The sequence below is a fragment of the Prionailurus viverrinus genome, chromosome B4, assembly GCF_022837055.1.
Source record: "Prionailurus viverrinus isolate Anna chromosome B4, UM_Priviv_1.0, whole genome shotgun sequence".
NCBI classification, from domain to species: domain Eukaryota; kingdom Metazoa; phylum Chordata; class Mammalia; order Carnivora; family Felidae; genus Prionailurus; species Prionailurus viverrinus.
Genome location: NC_062567.1, coordinates 113866356 through 113892556, shown reverse-complemented (window position 1 = coordinate 113892556; position 26201 = coordinate 113866356). Strand labels below are relative to the sequence as shown.

At 36.9% G+C, this 26201-nt stretch overlaps 1 protein-coding gene across 9 annotated transcripts in view; it reads right to left on the bottom strand.

The window, feature by feature from the left end:
* Positions 1-304: 304 nt before the first annotated feature.
* Positions 305-26201, bottom strand: part of VEZT (vezatin, adherens junctions transmembrane protein) — a 65679-nt gene continuing 39782 nt past the window's right edge. For 4 of the 9 annotated variants that reach the window (XM_047867404.1, XM_047867397.1, XM_047867401.1 and 1 more), the window contains 7 exons: positions 24278-24427; positions 19650-19797; positions 17491-17822; positions 14889-15082; positions 9250-9350; positions 7379-7586; positions 305-3579 (listed from right to left, as the gene is read on the bottom strand). In XM_047867404.1, coding sequence (XP_047723360.1) covers positions 3065-3579; positions 7379-7586; positions 9250-9350; positions 14889-15082; positions 17491-17822; positions 19650-19797; positions 24278-24427 — 1648 coding nt within the window. In that variant the 3' untranslated portion in view covers positions 305-3064. Of the gene's footprint in view, positions 3580-3754; positions 4654-7378; positions 7587-9249; positions 9351-14888; positions 15083-17490; positions 17823-19649; positions 19798-24277; positions 24428-26201 lie in introns of those variants that run through there. The other 5 variants (XM_047867399.1, XM_047867405.1, XM_047867402.1 and 2 more) reach the window with 4 other exon arrangements.

Here is a 26201-nt window from a genome sequence, read left to right as displayed (position 1 = left end):
TTTTTTAACTACTTCTGAGGAGTAAGAATTTACCAACATGATTTAGCCATCCAGAGAATTTGGTTTTTGCTGGAAAAACTCCCCATGACATTATTAGGTCAACTGCACCCACAGCTTCTAAATGATGGCTCTGAGATTTAAACTCAGATTAAAGTTTAATTTTGTATTAAAGCCTTTTTGTATTAAAGCCTTAAAACCATATTCGTAAATTTCCTTAGCAATTTGCCTTAAATGTGTTTCTCCTGACTTGTCTCCAATAACTTCAGAAATCAAACCTGAGTCAATACATGAGTTCTTAATTAAATATATTCAAACATACAATTTTAATGAAGTACAATTTTAAAGAAGACTTAACTAGTGAAGGCAGATAATACAGACAACTTAAAAAATAAGCCAAAGATCACAAATCAAAGACCAGCAAGAGTCTGGTCCTAGATAGTCCAGATATGTGGGTTTTAATAATGATAGCTGAAAAAAAAATAAGAATTTAACGTATGATAACCATTATTAGGTCATTTACTGCCATGACTTTCCTCACTGTAGGCAGAGTATAAAAATTTTGTCCTCAAGAGTGACCTGACCCTAAATAGTTTCTGTACCGGCTCTGTCCTGGTAAAATAAACTCTGGAAATGTTCATATCAAAAGCTGTCAGGATATTACTCTTAACAAGAATTATCCTGTCAAAATATCACTGTAAAATTTGGAAAGCATAATTACAAGTTTTGCATCACAAAATATTTTTCCCAGCGGGCTTCTTTTAGATGCAGGATGTCAACTATTAAAACTAGTCAAAAGCCTGGTAATACAAAGTGAAATATTCTTAGAAAAGTAATAAGAATACCTACTTATGTCACATTGGCGTATTTGTTTTAATTTCCTAAGATATCCATGGCAAGGAAAACAAAGTCCTAGACAGAGGTTCTTAGATTTGACTGAGCATACACACCACCTAGGTCTCATCCCAAAATGACTGATTAAGAATGACTGGGAGTTATGGCCCCAAATCTGCATTTTAAAAATAAGACCTCCAGTTTATTCTAATATAGGCATCCTATAAAAAACAAAAACAAAAACAAAAACTGAGAAACACTGACTTTTAGACTATTATAAGAGAACATTAGAAATATTCACAGGGAAGATACTATTTTATCTCAGCAATATTTTATAAGATGAAAGAAATTTTAAAAACTACACAAAAAAAGAACCTTCAATTAAAGTCCCAAGATCCTTATATGGTTTCAACAAGTAGAATATTTGCAGATAAAACAGATCAGATTGGAAGATTAGGAATTCCTCATTAAAGTTAGTTTTTAAAAATTTATAACAAAATCAGTCTTTCAATGCTTAGAGAGCATTGAATAAAACTGATGAAATATTATGAAGACATTTTCCCCAAGCTGGTGTAAATAAAAATAATACAATAAAAGAATTAAAAATTATTAAACTCTAATTCTTCCTGTGTAAGGTCACAGATTAGGGGAACAATTACCAAGTGTTCCCATAATTGCTTCTTCTAAATCCAAGGGGAAAAAGACTTGGCAAACGATGTAATCTAAAAAGAAAATATTATTATTTATGAATATGATTGTCAGTTTCAAAACAAGATTTTTGTTTTTGAAATTTAGCTACTTCTAAGTGGTAAACTGGGCCCACCCTGTGATATTTCTAAGAGCTTGATTATGGACAGTCCCAGAATTTTGGGCAATAGGCAGAATCACTTATAGTACGAAGGATCTCTACTATTCATACAAAGCAGAATCAAGTTTTTCCTCAGGATAAAAAATAAATTTCCCAAGATTACTGGAAAAAATTAAATAAAAATCTCCTCCGTACACATAAATCTACTGACTCAAAGTACTAAGTTTACAGGAATCTGAATGTGTTTCTTAATTCTAAAGACAATCTATATTCGTTGTGTAACTTCCTTTCTAGGACAGCAGCATAAATTATTATTCCTATACTTTCCCCAAATAATGTCTATAAACTATGTCAGTGCGTAGGAGCTATAGGTTTCAAGAAACAATATACTCCTGAAAATATCACATTTTGAAAATGCAATCATGACACTGGACAATTTGGAAAGCAACCTCTTTTAAGAGGTAGTTGTAAATGAAGTACTGAGGAGACAAGGATGCTTTCCAGGAAGCAGGCAGGATGTTTCCAGAATCTCATTAAGGTGGAGAGGATATAGCCTCAGGCTAGAAATCAGCTGAAATGATCTGCTTGTGTTAACGGCACCCAATTATCTGTAGGCAAATAGATACAAAGAACTTTCTGCAAAGGTGCCGATGGGGCCTTGGACTATACGGATCCTACTTTGACATCATCTCTATTAGTTATAACAAGAACAGAAGAAAAACACAAAATATATTTGAAAGGGTAATTTTTAAAACAGTACAATGTTTTTCTTTTAAAGATTATTAGGACACCTTAAAATTAACTACCGAATACACATATGAACAAGGAAACATAAAAAAAATGTCATAACCCCAGTATTTTTGAAACTACTTTTTAGTTCCAAACCCCAGTACACATTAATTGTATGAAGTCAATTTTTTTTTTATTCAGAACCTGTATCTTTGTTTTAAGACTGGTATAAACAAAAATAAAATACAAACAAGTTGTTATTAACATAATAGCTGCAGCTACGAACTGCAAGAATACAGTAAAAAGGAGTCATACTAAATGTTAATGTTCTTGCAACAGAATTATCCCAGTCATTTTATGGTAGCAAATTCTGGCAAGAAATGATAAATTTGTTTCTTATTAAAAGTACCTAAAGAATTTCCAAGATCGATCAGCTGTGCTGCAAAAAAAAAAAAGAGCAGTTTATTCAAAAGAGCCCTTACCTTTCTTATTTTCCTAAAAGATTTGCCATTTACAGGTTAACTACTATTTTCAGATCAGTTGTTCAAACCAGGGTTCTTGCTGTAAATTCACATCTTAGCTTTATATATAGTAAACTTAGCACTCATTTTCCCTTTCTAGTGGATTATCTAGCCTTGAAGCTAAAACACTTGCATAAAAGCAATAATTTAAAATCCTCCATGTAAATCTTGGTTCCTACTTCTCTTGTACCTCATTTTCATTTTCTTGTACTATCTGTTCTTCCTCCTCATCACCAAAAGTCTGTTCCTGCATGGTGGTAAAAGAGAGAGATCTAGCAGCCACTTCTGCAGCAAGACCAGCAGTGAAGGTAAAATCCGGTGACAGCTGGAGCCGTGCCAGCCTCTGCTTAATGGAAGGCTGTAATAAGTCCCCGGGAGCTGGATGGGCAGTGGACAGGCTCCCTACGTCCGCCTGCCGAGATTCCTCTTCACTCTCACATTGGGAACACACTCTTTCTTCAGCTCCTTGGAGGAAGACTTCATTTGCAGAATTGTCTTTATTTTTACCATCTAGAGGGTTTTCACATAAATACTCAGTCCTACTACTTATTTCATTGTCAGCTGTGGAGGGTTTACTATTTTCCTCTTCAGTATCATTTTTACCAACTGTCCCCATATCTGAATCCACTGATGGTTCTGAATTACTTATGGGTTCCACTGGGTCTACAGGAGACAAGGATTTCAACACAGCTTCAAAGAAAAAAAAAAAAAAAAGAAAGAAAGAAAAAGAAAAAAAAAAGAAAGAAAAATAATAACTAAGGACCCAACAATGATTTAAACTTTAATTTAAACTTCCAGTCGTTATTTTTCTAATAAAGAACAATAAATAAAAGCTAAATAAATCTTTCTATTAAATCTATATACATTTATAAATCCAGAGAACTTTGTAAGAGATAAAATGCCTAAGAAATGAAATGAGATGGGGTTTTAATGAAGATTTTAAAACACCTCACACACTGTATTATTCAAAATATTAAAGCAGTGGTTCTCAAAGTGTGGTCCCCGAACCAACAGCATCAGTTATTTGGTAGAAATGCAAATTCCCACCAGGACCTATTGCATGGCAAACTGTGAATGAGGACTGGCTGTGTTTACAAACCCTACGCTTGATTCTGATGCACACTAAAGTTTGAGAACCATCTTATGAAAGAATAAGCAGCATGATTTTTACTGATAATATGTCAGATAAAAGGCCTGAAGTAATCCAGGTAATAATCATATCTTTAACACATATATATTTACAAGTGAAAACAGTATGGGGAAAAGAAAATGCACACAATCCTATTCGCTTGCCAACCACCTAACAAGACCCTGATGAAAGTAAAGCCATAACTTCCACACATTTTGTAATGTCACATAAAAGTATAAAACAAAATAAAATCTGTATTCAAGATCAACTACTGTACAAAGCATAATACATAAACATTATATCCATACGGCAGAAGGTGTCCTTTCAAGGAAAATGAAGTTTTATTTAGCCCCTCTTGATGTTAGTAGGCAGTGGGTTGCTTGCTAGGCAGTCTCTCCTCCCAGTATGAGGGGTTAGTACAATACAATATATTAGGAAGCATGACGGAAGAAAAACAAGTGCTTCTTGAAGATCTGGCGTTTATTTAAAAAATAATTTGTAAAAGGTGTCCATTTCCAAGAAACAGATCCCTAAGCTGCAGTAACTCCACTAGAGAAGCAGCAACAACAGAAAACAATGGCCACAGCAGGTTCCAGTGTAGAATATCCCTCTCTAATTCCATGCGGACTTTACCCCTGTAGGCAGAGATGAAAACAACTCTGGAAGATGTACTGAAATTTTTCACGGAAAAAGCATTTTATGGTATCAGCAGCTTTTTACTTATTTCACAAACAAAATCAGCAATACTGCGCTTTCTAACGTAGCTACCCAAAGCATATACCTGAAAAAAGACACATTTCTCTCATTATATCTTTGCCCATACTGTCAGTAGGATAATTTTAAAGCTATATGGAGAAAATACTAAACAATAGAAAGGATACAAATGTATATACAAGGCTATTCTCAGTCTTCATGTACATTTTTAGGCAATAAATCTAGTTCTTAAAGAATGCAACATGTATTAGATGCTGATTGATATCCCTGATTATTGCTAATTAAATAGGGCAATATAATCTGCACATCTGGAGGATCAAGTGTTAACATTGCTAGAATGTAAAGCTCCAGAAGTACAGGGATTTTTGTCTCTTGATTTATGCACTAGGGATATAGCAGTAAACAGTGCCTCAGTAACTACTTGTTGAATGAATAATTTGCTGAATGAACACTGTGGGGGATAATAAAGCTCCTACTGAAAGAGACTGTAATTTCATTATAGAGACAAAAACATTGAATGCACAGAAAACAATAGTGCCTAAAACGATACTCTCAATCCCTGATTCATGCAGACCCAAAATATGAACAGGAACTCTTTACTGCTGCACCTGGGAAGTTTTTAATCTGCTACATATGTTGCTGCTCAAGACACGGTTACAATTCCCTCCAGGGCCCCTCTGGTGTGAGGGTCTGTAGTGGTAGGAGAGGTAGCAGGGCTGGAACAGAGGATTCATGGAGGAGCAACTGGTAGAAAGGACAGCTTGGTGGAGAAGACAGAATTCTTAGCAAAGAGATCAGCATGTATGTTTTTATTTTTTTTTAAGTTGTTGTTTTTTTTTTTTTAAAGTAAACTCTATACCCAATGTGGGGGCTTGAACTCACAACCCCAAGATGAAGTCACATGTTCTATCGACTGAGCCAGACAGGCACCGCAGCATGAATGTTTTTCATGAATAAAAATAGTAAGTTTGTGGGACCACAGTCTAATTAGATAAATATAACCAGAGGAAGATATCCATATCAGAAAGAGTGATAAATATAATTAAATATGATGGATTCATATGATAGAGAGGCTTGAAACCAGGAAAAAGAGTTTAGATTTAATAGAGTGGGAAAGGGGGAACCACTGCAGGTTTTAAAGATAGAGAGCTATCAGGGCACCTGGGTGGCTCAGTTGGTTAAACATCCAACTTCAGCTCAGGTCATGATCTCACGGCTCATGGGTTCGAGCCCCTGTCAGGCTCTGTGCTGACAGCTCAGAGCCTGGAGCCTGCTTCAGATTCTGTGTCTCCCTCTCTCTCTGCCCCTCCCCGACTCATTCTCATTCTCTCTCTCTCTCTCTCTCTCTCTCTCTCTCTCAAAAATAAATAAACATTAAAAAAATTAAAAAAAAAAAAAAGACAGAGAGCTATTATCATTGTACTGTTTGAGAAAAATCTGGAGGCAGCCTGCAAGGACAGAAGCTAGCTTAGAAGCTATCTTCTAAGGAAAGCTTAGAAGAAAAAGGTATTGAAAATAGAAGTCAGCTGGGGCGCCTCGCTGACTCAGTACAGCATGTGACTCTTGATCTTGGGGTTGTGAATTTGAGCCCTATGTTGGGGGTAGAGTTTACATAAAAAAAAAGAATGGAAGTCAGTTAAGAGGCTATTACAATGTATGAGCATAATCTAATAAGGATCTGGGCTATAAAGGGGGCCAGTGGGAAGAGGAAGGATGAAATCAACAAAGGTGTATCTGGACATGGGACGATGGCAGGACTCCTAAGAGAAGAAAAGAGAAATCTGAGGAAATTTCCAGAAGTACAGGTAATCTATATACTCCCAATGAAAAAAAGAATGGGAAAGGAAGGCAGTTGATTTTGAGGTTTCAGGTAAGTAGTCTAAAATGGAAGAGGAATCCCACTCTACCTCTTGGAAATCTACAGGAGTTAATTCCTCAATTAGAAATTAGCTAGTCTGATACTGTCAAGATACCCTCATTCCTTCCCTCACCTCGCATGAAGTCCAACCAAAGAAAAGAGTGGCAAACATAAAGGAGTTTAATGCTAATCGTCAGTATTATCAAATCATCCAATTTTGTCAATATTGAAGTACGGAGACAGCTTGCACAGAAGCACCTCCTCTTGTCCCATCTACTTAACGTGTTCAAACCAACTGAGAAACCTTAATGATGTAGCTAACTGGCCTAGGTCTTAATCCACTTGTTTCAATGATGAACGTAGAGTTACTAATTTGATGCTTCATTGAGGTATTTATAATATCAACCTAGAGAACAGAGTTTAGAATCTCAAATTCACTAATCTGATGCTTCACTGAAGTATTGCTAGTATCCACATAAAGAGAAGAGTTTAGAATCTCAAATTCACTAAATTTGAAAACATATTTATTCAACTCACTGCCATTCCAAAATAATTTAGTAAAACATCAAGTTACTGATGAAAAAGCTTGATTTCATATTCCCGATTTGATTATATACCTAGTCTTTTATTGATCATATTGATTTTGTGTCTAGAAGAAAAAGCACTATACTTGCTGAGAGATCCCTAAAATTAAAGCTGTAAGAATTACAGCTAAAATAAAAGTCGTAGTTCAAGAAAAAAGAGTCCCCTTCATTAAAATAACCTTTTACTCTGAAGTCAGTGCTTACCGTGATCACTAAATAGAAGTTGCTTCCACTTCTGCCTTTCTGCCTCTGATGCTTTAAATCCCAGCACAGATTTTAGTTCTTGGAGTACCCTCTTGGATTCTTCATGCTCACGCTTCTGTCTGTCTCTGTCTTCTTGAGACAAGTAATAAAAATCATCCTTTCTGAAATCACTGTCCATATCTATATCATCTACATAAGCTTCTAATTCCTGAAAATGAATAAAGAAAAAGCACTTTACTTCAAGCAGACAATTTTCTAGTAGCATTCATTACCTTGTACCTACCCATCTCCAAGATTAAACAATGAAGACTCTTGGCACAGGTCACTAAAGCAAAGGTGGGCAAACAAAGCAAACATATTATTATAGGTAAATTGAAGTCTTAAAAAAACTTAGCAGTTGATAATGAAAGGGACCGTGGATAAGAAAGTTTAATAACTTCAATCATTTTTCTGCTCTGATACCATCCTGTAGATCTAGTTAATATTAGAGTTATTAGCTCTGCCAAAACAAATCAGAATTAGAAGGGCTGGTGGTTTGGGGAAGTGGTCAGGTATATTAGCCTTCTTGTGGCCGTATTTGTGGTTCTTTCTGACTTCCCAGGAGGTTTGAACACTATTCCTAGAATTGGGGAATACCTCATCTTATGGTTCTTCTTATCACTAAGACACAGACGAGGCCCCTTGCTTACCCAGCCTCCCTTGCAGTTATGATTCAGGCAAATGACTCGGGATCCTCTAATCATATGTATATAGATCAGATCGGACCCAGAAGTTTGTTACAAGGGAAGCAGGCGTTTTAAGGAATCCACTCTGGCAAGAATGGTGGCAGATCAAGTTTCCAGAGGTAGAGGTTCTGAAGGTAGTTTTTATTATTCAGCAATGATGGAGCGAATGACAATGTCTGCAACCAGTGACTGGGCGATGATGTTGCTGGAACTGGAACAGTTCTTTTGAGTAAATTGGGCTGTTCACCCCATCCTAGTTCAAACGTAACTATGAGGCCCTCAGAGATATTCTGTCAGTCACCTCCTGGTTTTTTAAACAAATTTCTTGTTTGTTAAACAGATTGGTCTCCCTTTGCAATTAAGAATGCTGAGTAGACAATATGACTGAAGGAAAAAAAGTTTTCCTTAGGATAAACAAAAGAAATCTTTGTCAGTATCAAAAGAAATCATTGAAAAATTGGTTTTTTTAAGCGAGGTATAAATAACATACATGCTGCCAAATACACAAATCTTAAGTGTACAGGATTTTTACATATGTATACAGTCTGGTAACCACCACTCACATTTCCAGTATTGTAGAAGGCACCTTTGCCAATGCATTAATTTTTAAAGTATTTAATCACTTTTAAGTGTCTAAGAAATAGACAGTAAGATACAAATAACATGAAAACTTGCTGGTAGGGGCACCCGGGTGGCTCAGTTGGCTGAAAGTCTGACTTTGGCTCAGGTCATGATCTCACCATTTGTGATCTCAAGCCCCGCATCAGGCTTGGTGCTGTCAGCACAGGGCCTGCGTGGGATCCTCTGTCCCCTTTTCTCTCTCTGCCCCTCCTCCACTCATTCATTCTCTCTCTCTCTCTCTGTCTCTCTCTCCCCCACCCCTCTTTGTCAAAAATAAATAAAATATTAAAGAAAAAAATCTTTATAAAAATTTGCTGGTAGATTCAGTGGATTCAAACTCAAGGTACTAAGAATTAATGATTTGTTATCAGTTCAATATAATGTGTGGTTATTTTGAAGCTCATCACAAACATAAATTTAACAACTTAGTCAGTAATGATCCACACCACTTACAGAGATAGATAGGTAAACTCTGTATGGGAAACTCTTCTTTAGGGGGAAGAAAACAGCAATTTTCACCATTACCTGCTCCTCCGGGATTGGATCTTTGTCCGCGATGTGTAGAGTTGGCTGTGTCAAAGGTACCACAGTACAACGTGGGTTTTCACACACCGTTTCAGGCTTGCCTTAAAAAGCAATAGGCCACACAGAAATGAGTGAACATCGAATTAAAAAAAAAAACATTTTTAGTACTAATATTTTGCCAATTTCATAGTCTGGCATTCTAATTATAACTTTCAATTTATTCAACGTTTATTTATTTTTGGGACAGAGAGAGACAGAGCATGAACGGGGGAGGGGCAGAGAGAAAGGGAGACACAGAATCGGAAACAAGCTCCAGGCTCTGAGCCATCAGCCCAGAGCCTGACGCGGGGCTCGAACTCCCGGACCGCGAGATCGTGACCTGGCTGAAGTCGGACGCTTAACCGACTGCGCCACCCAGGCGCCCCTTTTTAAAATTTTTTTTTTTCAACGTTTATTTATTTTTGATAACTTTCAATTTATAAAAAAATTAAGGATGTTAAAGTTAACAATGGTAATAGCGGTAGATTTACAATGTAAGTTAAACTCTCAGAGGAGAAACTTGTTTTCCTCTCCCTTCTTCACCTCACCATAGTATCTGGTTCACAACAGGTACTTCCTCTCTAAATACTCGCTAAACAAATCAACTTTTGTTCCTGGCATGGGAAGTCTCAAGACAGACCATCACTCTTCCCCACAAAAAATAAACTTCAATCTTACATTTCCCTTATATTATTTTTACTCTCAGAAGTTAGAATTGGAAATGGGTTTCACAAGTCATAGCTTGAAAAGATCACCCAGGTGTTAACTTTAATTACTTAACATTGGTATTTGGTATCTAACCATGGGGTTCTCATATTCTCATATCCAGCTCTCTACCTTCCAACATTATCTCTCTACTTAAAAAGAAGTAGGCTTGGGCACCTGGGTGGCTCAGTTGGTTAAGCATCTGACTCTTGGTTTTGGCTCAGGTCATGATCTCTCTGTTTGTGAGTTAGAGCCCTGTGTTGGGCTCTACGCTGACAGTGTGGAGCCTGCTTGGGATCGTCTCCCTCTCTCTCTCTCTCTGCCCCGCCCCTGCTCACTCATTCTCTCTCAAAATAAATAAATAAACATTAAAAAGAAGTAGGCTTTAGGGGTGCATAAGTGGTTCAGTCAATTGAGTGTCCGACTCTTGGTTTTGGCTTAGGTATTACCTCACGGTTCGTGAGACTTCGGCTCTGTGCTGACAGTGCAGGGCCTGCTTGGGATTCTCTCTCCCTCCCTCTCTGGCCCTGCCCATGCTTGCTCACTCAGTCCCTCTCTCTCTCTCTCTCTCTCTCTCAAAATAAATAAACTTAAAAAAGAATTAGGCTTTAGACATCTAGATTTCTACCTTTTAAAAGTAATGACAGATAACTGGTTGGGACCAGAGTTAGGGGAGACTCCTGGCTGTCAAGGGCTAGTGTGGACAAAGCAAGCTGGACTGGAATGAGACAGGATGGGAAGGACTCTCACTAGGTGTGAGTCAGCAGCAATGTGGCTTAGGAGACAGTCCATATTATCAGGTGATTGCTTACATACAAGGCATTGAATAAATAAGTTAATACCGAACATAATGAGAGCCAAGTTTCTCATGGTGGTACAAATATACAGAGGGAGAAGTACAGGAAGAACCATGGAACTGATTTGGAGGTATCGATGTGAACCCATGGTTTATAACATATATGGACAGATGTAGGAATATGTATGTATAAGTATATACACAGATATATTTCACTGTCCTCTACACTGAAAATTGGTAAAAACAAGAACATCCCAGTGGCTATGAGCATACTTAGCACCCACAAGGGGCACCCCTTAGGGCTAGGGGCAAGTAAAGTATAAAGAAGTGATCAAACAATGATCAAAAAATGACACAAACCTTAAATGGGTTCCCTCTGGTCAAACTTTGTACAATTTGAGCAACAAAACAACAAATTATGAACCACAGAATAAAATAAGAATCCATACATCCATATTGATATAAATAAGCAGAAAAGGGGGATGCTTTGGCTCACAATAGAATGCCAACTAGTAAGTATAAAAGGAAAAATGGAATTAGAAAATTACCATCTGGCAACCATCACAATAATATCTAATTCAAGCAAGATCCACAAATGGATGCTAAAACTAGTGGGGGGAAAACATTTAAGCTATTTTATTTTACTCAATAAAATTCACTCTTGTTGGTATATAATTTTATGAGTTTAGACAAATTAGAGTCATATAACCACTACCACCACAACTAAGATAGAGAACAGTTCCTTCACCTCAAAACATTTCTTATGTTATTCATCTCTCCATATCCAACTCCCAATAACCATTGGTATGTTTGCTGTTCCCATGAAATTTTACTGTTTTAAGAATGTCATTTAAATGGGATCATAGACTATGTAGTGATTAACACAACACATTAGTGATTCCTCCGTCTTAATGATGTATCAGTAGTTCATTTCTTCTTTTTTTCTGAGCACTATTCCATTGTGTGGATGGATAGAACAGTTTATCTATTCACCAGCTGAAGGACACTTGGTCTGCTTCTAGTTTTTAGTGATTACGAATAAAGCCATTATAAACATTTGTTTATAGATTTTCATGTGAACATTAAATTTTTATATCTTGTGAGTAAGTATCTGGAATACTAGTGCATCATATAGATTGTATATGCTTAATAGTGAGTAAATATTTGGTGAAGAAAGGATATTTATATAACCTCAGGATATTTTTTTTTAATGAAATACTTATCATGAAAGACAAGAAAAGCTAAAGTGAACGAAGAGCAGCATAAAAGCTAAATGCCATGTGTAATCTGGACATATAGCATTACTATTGTATCAATCAGTGAAATTAGAATGGGATCTGTGGATTAGAAAGCAATTTATATCAGTGCTCATGTCTTCATTTTGGTGGTATATTGTAGGCATGTAGGAGAATGTCCATTTTTCAAAAATGCAAACAGAAGATTTAGGGGTAATGTGGTCTCATGTCTGCATCTTACTCTCAAATGGTTCAGAATAATACTACCAAAAGAGGGGCACCTGGGTGGCTCAGTCGGTCGAGCGTCCAACTCCAGCTCAGGTCATGATCTCGCAGTTTGTGAGTTTGAGCCCCATGTCAGGCTCTGTGCTGACCTCTCAGAGCCTAGAGCCTGCTTCAGATTCTGGGTCTCCCTCTCTCTCTGCCCCTCCCTGCTCATGCTCACTCTCTCTCAAAAATAAATAAACATTGGGGCGCCTGGGTGGCGCAGTCGGTTAAGCGTCCGACTTCAGCCAGGTCACGATCTCGCGGTCTGTGAGTTCGAGCCCCGCGTCGGGCTCTGGGCTGATGGCTCAGAGCCTGGAGCCTGTTTCCGATTGTGTGTCTCCCTCTCTCTCTGCCCCTCCCCCGTTCATGCTCTGTCTCTCTCTGTCCCAAAAATAAATAAACGTTGAAAAAAAAAAAATTAAAAAAAAAAATAAATAAATAAATAAATAAATAAACATTAAAAAAAAATACTACCAAAAGAATTTATACATGGATACATAAGGAGGTAAGGCCAATATGGTAGAATGTCAATAACTGAGGAATATGGATGAAGGCTACCGTGAGCTATGGTGATACCTCTGTAGTTTTAAAATAACTTAAAAAAGAGCTAACAGCTAGGGCACCTGGGTGGCTCAGGTGGTTGAGCATCCAACTCTTGATTTTGGCTCAGGTCATGATCTCACGGTTTGTGAGTTTGAGCCCTGTGGTGGGCTCTGCAGGGGCCTCCTTGGGATTCTCTCTCTCTTTCTCTCTACCCTTCCCTCGCTTGCGTGAGCATGCATGCGTGAGCACTCTCTCTCAAAATAAACAAATGAACATTAAAAAAAACCAGCTAACAGCTAAATAAATCACCTGCTTCTTAAAAAATATCATATAGGGGCGCCTGGGTGGCGCAATTGGTTAAGCGTCCGACTTCAGCCAGGTCACGATCTCGCGGTCCCTGAGTTCAAGCCCCGCATCAGGCTCTGGGCTGATGGCTCAGAGACTCGAGCCTGTTTCCGATTCTGTGTCTCCCTCTCTCTCTGCCCCTCCCCCGTTCATGCTCTGTCTCTCTCTGTCCCAAAAATAAATAAACGTTGAAAAAAAAATTAAAAAAAAAATATATAAATATTTTATTCAAAGTTGTATAGCCATGGCCACTATAAGCGTTTTACGGAGAAAAGTTTGAAAATGACTTGTATCTTAATTCTTATCACTATCACCTATAAGCAAAAGCCACATATGGAGAACATAATGACTTATCACCAGCCCGATGATTTGGAGACAGTTTTGACAATTATGTTTAAGTGACTAAGATTCAGCATCTCAGAGTATGCTAAGGGGAGGGATGAATGGGATGTATCTTTTAATACCCAGTGGTGTTCTGAATGTTTCCATTTGAAGAAAATGTACTCAAAAGCTCTAGACTTAAGTCACATCAGAAAGTTTAACATGCATAAATATTTGCACATATTAAAAATCCTTGGCAAATTTACCCTTTGAAGAAAAAAATTACTTGCCAATTACATTTTAGATATAAAGGAAATCTATTGGTGATGTATCAGTAATTAGCATGTTAACATTTCCTTTGAATAAAGTTAATACTTTCCCTATGTAAAGACTTATTCAGCTTCTTAAAGACATTGAAGTATTACAGATCTAGCTGGAAACAAAAAAATGACTAACAGGATGATAAAGCATTAATTATCTTTGCCAGCAATACAATTTCTATACATAAATCTGATTAACTTTATCATAAAGGTCCAAGGGATAAACATGGTATTGTTTGGTAGCACAAGTTCAGAAATTAATATGCCAAATATTTACAATGAATTAGTGATTAGTAAAAATGGGTCAAATTAAAGCAGTTTCACATAAAATTTCAAGATTGCCCATTTGCCTAGCAATACAAAGCATTCCAATGTTACCATTAAATAATGGCATTTAATACATTTTAGACTCTTAATAACAAGTATGCAGTGCCACCTATTATAGCATTTATTTATCATTTATGAATGGCTGAAGTGTTTTATCTTAAAAGCAAGATTCAACTTCTGGCCCCTAACTATCAAACTCATTATTACACTAATGGGAAAAGAGTTTCTAAAAGTTCTAATTATGGAATACTACCTATTAAAATCTATCCCTTCATTTAAGTTCATTATTATTATTTTTAATGTTTATTTATGTTTGAGAGAGAGAGAGAGACAGAGCACAAGTGGGGAAGGCACAAAGAGAGAGGGAGACACAGAATCTGAAGCAGGCTCGTCAGCACTGAGCCAACGCGGGGCTCAAACTCACGGACTGCAAGATCATGACCTGAGCCAAAGTCAGACACTTAACCAATTGAGCCACCCAGGTGCCCCTCACTGAAGTTTTTGAAAAGGAGGTTTACGATTCAGAGAACTTTCAAAACATATTCACTTATTGTTTACAAAGTAAGAGCCAGACTATATATTCAGTGTCAGTTTGTATGTATAAGTTCAACTTTCTTTTAGTAAATTAAGTTTTGTCATGTCGCTTTCATCGTGGAGATGAGAAATCTACCTAATGAAACCCTACTGGAGTGGAGTAAGCATGTCTGACAAGTGTGTATGAAAGGAAGCACTCATTGGTACCTTTCCTATCTGTGTTTCTTCGGAGCAGTCGGTCCACTTGAGAAATGGCCTCTTCCCAGCAATTGTTGCTCGCCTGAACATGGGGCTGAATCAACTTCAACTTCTGTTCTAGGATTTGATAAGATTCTGATACTAGTTCTTGTGTTTCTTTAGTACAAACAAGCTTTTCAAGTTCATCTTCAAGAATTATTACCCTGAGTAATAAAGAAAAACAGAAACTGATTTCTAAAATATTAAGTGGAAAATTTATAACTCACAGGACTTATTTAAGAAATAAGCTTAAAAGATGAAGTTCTGGAGATGGAAAGTGGTGATGGTTGCATAACAATGTATGTTTACTTTTTTAGGCCACTAAATTGTACACTTAAAAATGATTAAATAATACATTTCATGTTACGTGTATTTTATCATAATGTTGTAAAAAGCTTATAAAGAGTATCACCTATTTATTCAACAATATTTCTTTTACATATATGAGGCATTTTATGAGCTGAAATGATAAATTAACCTCATTTCATACTTAATAGGAAAAATAGCTAAATCAGGGAAATTATGCATTATAGAGAAATATAATACAAGATCATAAAAAGTTATAACTAACATTTTATTTCCATTTTACAGATGAGGAATTAGGTCCAGAGAGTTAAAGAAACTTGCCCAGAGCTATACAGCTGTTAGCTGTAAATATGGGCTGAAGCTAAGCCCCAAAGTATAATACCACGGAAAGATAGTGTTATAAGAATTCAGAAGAGGGGGAAGGTGCTACCAGCTATGGGTACAGACAGGGAACAGCTAAGGAAAAGGTACTTTTGAGGAAGCATTGAAGGATGGATAAAATGTGAACATGTACAAAAGATGAGAAAGTTCATTCTAAATGGTATATGGGAAAAGGCATTTATGCAGTTTGTTTGGACTGAAGGAAAAGAATGAGAAGGACTGAAAAGCAGACTATAATAGAGTTATAGCAAATTCTTTCAATAGAATGTTTTACACAGACTTCAGTCTCTGCTGCTTGTACTCTGTAACCAGTGAAGATGTTTAAGGGAGAAAGCAAATATATGCCTCAGAAACATTAATCTGGCAGGGAGCTCTCTGGAGGCAGGGAGAACAGTTAAAGGGTTAATGCCCTAGTATCAGCAACTGGGAAAAGCAATGGGGGCAAGTGAGGAGGAGTGAAACACAAAACAAATGTTTTTGGAAGTGTTCAGACAACACTTCTAAAAATTTTGTGTAGCTGTGCTATAGAGCAAATCAGAGATGATGGTTTGTGACCGGTATACTGTTTGAAAGGTGACGTACAGTAGCATATATAGAATATTTCATTTTTAAGCTGGAGACATCCTTCCCATGCATAATCCACAATCTCTGGCCGAGGCACAAAGCCCCTCTTGTTCATGTCCATCCAGTGCGGCCTTTCTTCCCTGAGCCATCCTCCCTCACTCTAATGCATTCCATTATGTCTTGTGTAGTTCTGATTCTACTGCCAAAAATTAATTCTTTAGAGACTCTAGCTTTGCCCAATACAACCTTTCCACTGAAATTTTTTCCTGACAAAGGCCCGACCTTTGTTGCCCACTCAAGTAGAGATTGCCTTGTCTCCCATACTCCCTGTGGGAGATAAGACTGAGTCAGGTTAGCATTCAGTCATCTGCTTTCTTAGAATAGCAGCTAGAGACCAGCTCAGACAGTAAATAGATGGGTAAAAACTTACCTTCTCAAAATGTTTTTCTCACCTTAATTTCCTATTTTTATTCATCATATCCTTCCTCACTCCAGTGAACTAGCCCTTTGATTTTACTGAGACTTGAAATGGTTTTGACTTGTTTTGTTCTATTTTGATCTTACAAAACGGACTCCTGCCCTCCCCTTCTACTTCTTGCCTGGTATCCAGGGTCGAGTACATCAACTACAATCTCATCAACTCATTAAGTTCCTATGACCTTCCTGATTACCAACACAACATGAACCCAACCATCCATCTGATCCAGCCCTATACTGCAAGTATCCGTTACAGAAAAATTTCACTGGAGTGACTGGATCCTACATTTGACCAAGGCAGAGCACCAATAATACCAGGCAAAGTAGAAGATAAACAAATATAAACTATGGACCCTGCGCTTTACTATTCAACTGGGGCCAAAAAAGTTGGTCCTCTGATGTAGAAAATGTCCAAGTTTGCTTTATTTTTAAAAATTGCAATATGTTATTCTTCAACTATATATAACAATACCTCTTAAAACTTACTGTTCCAGTGCTGGCAGATACTTTTCTTAGACCGCAGGCTCCAGTTTAAGAGCCCCACTTAAAAAGAGTTAAAACAAGCTCAGTATTCATAAACATCTCCATTTCAGCTCTCAAACAGAATGAACACCTGCTTTTGTCCTATGTTTCTAGGTTCTGGGCTGAAATCAAAGTGAAAACTACAAATGACTCCCCAAATCATTCTTTCTCTGCTACATTCATAGCTATAAACTATCCTTCACGCTGCATGTCTTAATTTTGCTGCTACTTTCCAGTTAGGACACAAGCCAATCATCACAATGGCAGGAGAATGAAGCTTGCTGAACATGGGGACATTTTCTTATTTGGCTACTAAACTTACTCATTCAGCAATGCCTTCAGATGGAGCTGAAAGCTGCGTACTGCTGTGTGAACGTTATTCAGTTCTCTTGACTTCTGCTGAGTCTTGGATAAACGCTGTGGTACTGACTGGTGCTGAGTTTCAAAGTACCGATAAAACTCATAGCTGCGTTTAAGCTCTTCCAAACAGGCAGAATGAGCATGAGGTAGACCTTGAGTCACATCAGATAAAATACAATGAGGCAAAAGTGCTGGAGTAAGTAAGGGCCCAGGAGGTGAATTAGCTGTAGAAAGTAATAGGGCTAACCGTCTGAAGAACTCTGAACTCTGTGCCACCCAGAGTTGAAACAAAACCTGGAAAGAAAACGGGACTACATCAATAAAAAAAGCTGATCAAAATTCAAAACAAACCACTAATTTGTTTATCTTAACTTCTGGTTAAATTTCTCACTTTATCCTAAGTAATGAATACGGCTGAGCTTGAACTAACCCTCAAGACTGGCTGAGAATGTTTGATCAAATTATGTAGTCATGGCATGTGGGAACTTCTAATACCAATATAGCATGTAATACCAGTATATATTTTAGAACAGTTCTATCCCAGAAAAGAAGTGTTGATAATGAGATACATCTATTGTAAATGAATATTCCTTGAAGAATTATTTACAAATTTGACACAAAGTAGGAAAGAAGACAGTAGGAATAATGGACCCATAGAAGTCCAAAGAAATGAGTCAGTGATACATCCAGAGTTTAGGATTCAAAATTATACCATTATTTTGGCTTAGAAAATAGCTAAAAAATAACATAGGAGTGCATGGGTACCTCAGCCGGTTAAGCGTCTGACTTCAGCTCAGGTGTTAATCTCAGTTTCTGAGTTTGAAGCCTGCACTGGGTGAGCTCAAGCCCCGCTTCAGGTGAGCCTCACTTCTCTTTCTCTCTCCCTGCCCCTTGTGGGATTCTCTCTCTCTGCCGCTTTTCTCTGCCCCTTGCTCACTTGTGCCCTCTTTCTCCCTCTCTCAAAAAGCCAAAAATAAAAATAAAAATAAAATTACTACTGGAATCTTACCACACACACTGTTTTTCTAACTTGCTTTATTTTGTTTCTTCCATCGTACAATTTTTCGACTACTTATCCCAAAGAATATACCAATCTCATATTACTTAGCTTTTAATTTGTTTCCAATATTTGCTGTTGTAGTAATATCATGAACATACTTCGAGTATATTCTGATTACTTATCTTTAAGTTTAAGATTACTGAAGAATACATTATGTTTCCGAAGATTGGTATTTATTAACTGCTAAAGTGAGCCAATCTATACTTTTATTAATAGTGTGTGACTGATCTTCACAGATAATGATTATCAACTTTCAATAACCTTGGCAAAATGTCTACTTATTACTAACGAGATTGAATTGGCTATTTTTTTTTTTTTTAGAGAGAGCAAGTGAGCGAGCAAGCAAGAGCATGTATGAGTGGCGGAGAGGGGCAGAGGGAGAAGAGAGAATCTTAAGCAGGCTCCACGCTCAGCACAGAGCCTGACACAGGGCTCAAATCCCGCAACCCTGCGGTCACGACCTGAGCCAAAGTCAAGAGTCAGACGCCCAACTGACTGAGCCATCCAGATGCTCTGAAACTGAATTGGCCACTTCTAGTTCTTCCTTTGTGAAACCAGTTCATGCACCACCTATCTTGTCTAGATTTAACATAACTTAGTGCTCTTTATATAGAAAGAATTCTATCTACCTTTGTTAAAAATCATTGCAATTTTTTTCATTTAGAAGCTTAATTCTTATATAGTCAAATATATCCTTTTATGTAGATTTTCCAAGGGAAGATACAGATCTTATACGCTGTTTACCCATGTTTGTTAAAACAAGTAGTCATAAAGTCACTCATGCTGGTTTTCTATTAATGTAAACTCACTTATCTATAAACTCTGATTTAAGGCAAGATATGCTTACAGTAAGAATTTTAAGTATTTTGATATCAGAATATAAGGATCTCCTCATTCAATCTTTATGCTGCTCTCAACTTTTAAAGACAGCATCACATACATCAGGAAGGCTATTATGATGACGGTTCAGCAAGGGACCGGTGTCCCATTTACATTCAGATAGCACAGGCACAATCGGAGTGCAACTGTCTTTTCTTCAGCCCTTTCCACAGGCAGAGTACCTTCAAAGCAGGAAGGCTGAAGCCATCTGTAAGGTCATGTGCTTCCTCTTCTGAAATCTGCTCTTCACTAAGGCCCAGGCCCAGCTCCTTAAAAGGCACCACACAGATGTAGTTGGTTACATTGTCACTCTCAGAGTTCAGGGGGTAGGTTAAATTAAGTTAAGGCCTTTTCATTAAAAGTATAAAGGGTACAGTCATATCATCCCAAATTACCTTTACTCATCTTTATTCTGAACTTTGACTGGAGGTGATTAATATCCATTAAAAAAAAAGAAACCAATCTTAAAATCTACTATATTAACAAACCTCAGGTATCTTACTACTAGTATACATGTGAATAAAATACCTTCATCTCTAAACAGTTAAAAGTTCAACTCTTTACAAGTGCTAACGTGCTAACTTAGTTATTTTTGAAAAGTACCTTTTGAAACTATATTGTGTACTTCGCTGTATGGTGGCTCAGGCCCTTTCTACACTACAGTACATACTTTTCTCTTCTTCCTAGTGCACAGGCTGCAGAACACCATTAGCACTAAGCCTGTTCTATCTAGGTTGTCCCACTCAGACTACTGGCCTGTTTCCTCTTTCTCTTCCTCATGGGTATCTATCAGTTTAATATGTGATTTTTTCCGCCTTCAACAGTTTTTATAAAGAATATATCCATACAATTCCTTGGGGTGCCTGGGTGGCTCAGTCGGTTAAGCGTCCGACTTCGGCTCAGGTCATGATCTCATGGTCTGTGAATTCGAGCCCCGCGTCGGGCTCTGTGCTGACAGCTCAGAGCCTGGAGCCCATTTCAGATTCTGTGTCTCCCTCTCTCTCTGCCCCTCCCCTGTTCATGCTCTGTCTCTCTCTGTCTCAAAAATAAATAAACATTAAAAAAAAAAAATTAAAAAAAAAAGAATATATCCATACAATTCCTAATACTGAACTATTTTTATATTTCCAGCATACTCCTATTTGATCATATAATATCTTAATATAGTGCTATCGCAAATATATAAATATTTCACTTAAATATTTTGTATCTCCATCTGTGAGATTGGTCTAGTTTTTTATTCTTTATAATACATGTTTTGGTATTGCAATTACAGAATCTTCATAAATAAAATGAGGTAGTAGAGGCTTCCTAACCTTTTCTATGGTCTGAAATAGTTTTTAAAAAAAACTATAAAACCATCTGAACCTGGTAGTTAAAATTTCCTTTATTCATTTAATTTTTAAACATGTAATATATTCACAGGATTGAAAATTCATAAGGTATAAAAAAATTCATAAGGTATTAAGGGGCACCGTAAAAACTGCTTCCTACCCCTGTCCCTTAGCTACCTCATTCCCCTAGCTAAAGGCACAGACGATAACTGTGATTAGTATCTCTCAAGATAACCTATGTGTCTCTCTTTTTATTTTAAGTTTATTTTGAGAGAGAGAGACAGCGAAAGAGAGCGAAAGAGAGCACGAGCAGGGGAGGAGCAGAAAGAGGGAGGGGAGACAGAGAATCCCAAGAGGGCTCTGTACTGCCAGCGTGGAACTGGATGCTGGGCTTGACCTTGCAAACCACAAGATCATGATCTGAGCCGAAACCAAGAGTTGGACACTTAACCAGCTGAGATACCTAGGTGCCCCTTCTTGTGCACCTTTCAAGATACTTTATGCATGCATAAAAGCAAATCCAAATATAAATATGTATGTGGATATATACACATATTCCCTCATATGTATTTATAATCTCCCATATACAAATAGTCTCATATATATGTGTATGTGTGTATACACACACACTTTTACGTGCAATCGAAGGGTAGCATAAACAATGCTGTGCACTTCATTCTTTTTTTCAACAATTTGGATATCATTCCATAGCAGTGCATCAAGAACTTTATCACTTTTCTATACCTGCAAATTTTCCATTGTTTACATAAAATCAGGTGTTTTCCTTCTTTCTTTCTTTCTTTCTTTCTTTCTTTCTTTCTTTCTTTGTAAGTTTATTTGAGAGAGAGAAAGAGACAGGGAGAGAAAGAATGCATGGGGGAGGGGCAGAGAGCGAGGGGGACAGAGGATCCGAAGTGGGCTCTGTGCTGACAGCAGAGAGCACAATGTGGGGCTCAAACTCATGAACCATAAGATCATGACCTGAGCTAAAGTCAAACTTAACCCACTGAGCCACCGAGGCGCTCCCAGGTGTTTTCTTTTTTAAAAGTCGCTGCCACAAAGTTGTATATACTAGCGCCTTATAATTATTTTAATTTCTTCCATATCTATGGTTATAGCTCTGTTACTAATTTTGTATATTTGTACTCTTTTTACTTTGACCAGACATGTGAGGGTTTATACTGTTTGGTCTTTTCAAAGAAATAGTTGGTGGATTCTTTTTTATTTTGATTCCTTAAGGTTTCTTGTGTGGTAAGTATGTTCTGGTTCCTGTCTACCTCTGAATGTCACCTAATGCCCCAACTCCCAATTTACTGTGCTCCAGACACGATGGCCTTTTTGCTGTCCTCCAGTCCTGCTAAAATAACTCCTGTCACAAGATCTTTATACTCACTGGTCCGTCAAACTGGAACATGATCTTTCTCCTCATTACAATCTCATTTTATTTTATTTATTTATTTCAATTTTTTTGTGTTTATTTATTTTGAGAGAGACAGAGACAGAGTGGGTGGGGGAGGGGCAGAGAGAGAGGGAGACAGAGAATCCCAAGTAGGCTCTGCATGGTCAGCGCAGAGCCTGATGTGGGGCTCGAACCCATGAAACTGTGAGATCATGACCTGAGCCGAAATTAAGAGTCAGACACTTAACCGACTGAGCCACCCAGGCACCCCATAAATCTCATTTTAAATGTCAACTATTCGGGAAGGCCTTCCCCTATCATCCAATCAAAAGGAGTAACTCACCAATCACTCTATCCTATTCTGCTGGGTTTTTATACAACAGATATGTGAAAAATCTCACTTTTTTATTCATTACCTCATCCACAAGAAGGTAAGAGTCATAAGTACAATGATCTTGTTTGTCTTGTCCACTGCTAGATTTCTATTACCTAGAAAAAGTAACTGGCACAGGAAACTCATAAATTTGCAATCTCTGTTAGGTTATCCCTTTCTGCTCCTTCACCCCTCACTAAGCTAGAAGTATTCTGAGGCAGGGACCGTGTCTATTATGTGAACCATCATATATCTAGTGATTAGCATATTGCTTGGCACCGAGTTTATTCTCAATACTTGCTGAATGAGTAACTACTTGAAGTTCACATGCCATACTACCATACCCCTATTTTTTTCCCCTATCTTTGCTTCATTTTACTTGAATGCAGACTTTTATTATCCTCAAGGTCAACTCCTTGAAAGCATTCTCTGACCCCTTAGGCCAAGTACATTGTCTTACTATGTTGGAAGGTACCCTGGGCACTTCTAGTGTATTATGAATTCCAGTTAATCTATTGAGTATACTCAAAAGTCTAGCACATAGCAGATGGGTATTCAGGCAGCATGGGAATTGAATGGACAAGTTCATGAATAAAAATAAAATGCTTTTAATTTCCAAAGAAGTCATACAATTAAAGAGTATATATATATATATATATATATATATATATATATATGTATATATATGTGTATATATATATACACATATATATACATACATATACATATACATATAGAAAAGGTTTTAAGTCATAAGTCCTATAGTTAAGACACAACTTCACCTCTCACTAGTCGTGTAACACCAAGCAAATCACACAAAATGGAGATTTTATTTAGTTTTTTCATAAAATGGAGATAAGATCTAGCTGGAAAGGTGTATACAAAGACATAATAAAGCACTCTGTAAACGTTAAGCATATTTATCCATGCTACAGTACCCCAAATACTGAAGGTACAAAGAAGTATTTTTGTACTCTATTTACTCATAATTTAACTTATCTATGAATCTTAACTGAAATAAAGATCCTACACACCTTTATTTACTGATTAACAGAACTAATTTCCTGATTTAGTAAATGTAAGTGACTGACTTATTGTCATGCAGTCTGAGTGTTTATTATACACCAGGCACTGTCTAAGCACTTTATATGCACTAACTTATTTGATGTCAACAAAACCACAGGAAGAGTATGTTGTTACTGCCATTTTTAAAATGAATAACGCAAGGTACAGAAAGTTAAGAAACTTGCTTAAGGTCACCTAGGCAGTAATTGATAGAGCCAAAATTTAAACTTAGCCAATCTGACTTGAGAGCCTCTGTTTCTTCAAAGGGGAAGGATTTCCTGTTACCAGTTTATTTCCATGTCATGACGCAAATTTGTGTGTCCAGTAACTCTTAAAAATGTCAGACTTAGCAAAGCCAGGTTCTTCTGACTTTATTCTTTGGACCAGTAGAGGGAGGGCCTTCGAGTTTTTCCTCAGTTGAAACTGAGCCACACGAGAACAGAAAACCTTTTTTCCTGTCTGTTATTGTTATTCCCCCTAGACTGCATTTCCAGTTTTAAAATAGAAGTGATGATGGAAATTAGCTCCAAAATAGGCAATCTCAGTTCACACTTAACTTTTACAGGATGCAGCTATACTATCTATATATTCAGGACTCTGGAAGCATATTTATTCTTACATGAAGACAGAAAAGGATATTTTTTCAGCATATATAGGGTAGCGAGCCTTGCTGCTTGAAAGTTGGCTCTTACAGTTCTGTAGACAGCTTTCCGAAGACCGAGGAGATGCTGACTGGGATGCTGTCCAGCTTTATTAAATGGGCAAGCAGCACTGACCCTGTCAAGCAAACTTGAAAAGTAAAATGTGATACAACTGTACAGGTGTCCTAAAGTTTTTGTTTTCTAAATCCCCAATTCTATTCAACTTAGAAAAAAACCTTTTTCATGGTTTTTATTAGAAAAAGACTGTAAATATCCCAGCTCAGGTCTCATAAATAGCCATTTCCCTGAAACATGTATAGCCCCCCTCCAAAAAAAGACAAATGAAAAATCAAAATCTCAAAGAGTAAAGGCTTCTTCTGATACGGGAAACAATATATTTTAGTCAAAATATGGTAGAAATGTAGAATACTTAGGTAAGACATTGCAACTTTTTGATATAGACACTCTACCTGCTAAAATATACTAAAGTGGTACTGCTTTACATTTAGTTTTTAAAACCTGTATCTACAGTAAGTATGAAAAATTTTACATTCTTAATATGCATTTACATATGTTCATCACTCATATTTTTGGTCACTTGTACAGAACAATGAAATACTGTATAGAAATACATTCTGTACATTCATAAAAGTAGGGTAAAATGACTTACCCACCTGCTGCCACTGGCACTTACCTACTCAAAATGAAGTAGGGGACGCAGAGAGATAACAGGACCAGTGGCCAACAGGGGAATGCAAGTAGAAAGGCAAAGGAAGGGTTACTAGGCAGTAGCATAGCTACTCTCCAAACTATTCAAGAGGAAGCACATTTCATAGTACTTTCCAAAAGATAAATGGGGAGTACCTATTTGCAACAATGATGTATAATATATCATGCTTTGATAAATGAAACATAGAATGATTTCATATTACATAGCTATTGGATAATAGTTTTTCCACCTAACCAGTAACCTCTCCCAATAGCAATACAAAATATTGGAATTTATAAATTTCTTACAATATAACCACAAATTTGCAAAACAAGATATCTAAGTCAAAACTTTTAAAATGTTAACCAAACCATAATGTATTCAGACATTAAAAATCTATAAAAAAAAAAAAACAACAACAGAGGACAATGACTGATAGGCTTAATTTAAAATAAGGGAATGAGGCAAAGAATGGTTAAATTCTTCACTAGAGAAGACAAATTAAGGCAGAACAACACAGCACATGTTTTCAATATATGGAACTCTTGTGTGCGCTCCATTTTACTAATAAATCAGTTTTAAAGATGAACATATTTCTAAAAGTTATGATTCAAGATTTATTGTTACTCGTAATTTTTCTCAGTCCATTATCCAGTTAGATGGAGACAAGTCAAACAATTTTTTCCAACATTTCTTTTGCCTGACTGCATGTCAATGGATAGGAATCATAACCCGGAGGTAAGTCATGTGTAGCTGACCCATTTTAGCTACATTTTAGAATGTCGTGACAATTCTAGACATAATTTTTAATGTAAGTTGGAAAATGACAAAAAGCACAGAATCCTCTATATGTGCCTAAGCATTAATTGGACACATAGCCATTTAGCTTAACCAGTCTGCTCAGTGAAATACTGTACAAATCAAGAATGAAAAGGAGCTATTACTTAGCATTGTTTTCAACTTTTAAAATCTAATGCTCAAACAACTTAATATTTGTTATGCTCTATCAACAAATAGACTTTATAATAGAAGGACAAACATTAACAGACACGGAGAACTATTACATTTTGAAAGAAGCAGAAAAAAAAGTTACAAAATCTCTCCTGTTTTGGGATTGTTTAAACACTGTTCTAAAACACAACAGAGTAAAGAATGAGTGACTACTAGAGATTCTTTCGCTTTACTGTTTTGTTATTTTCCAGATACGGCTTTT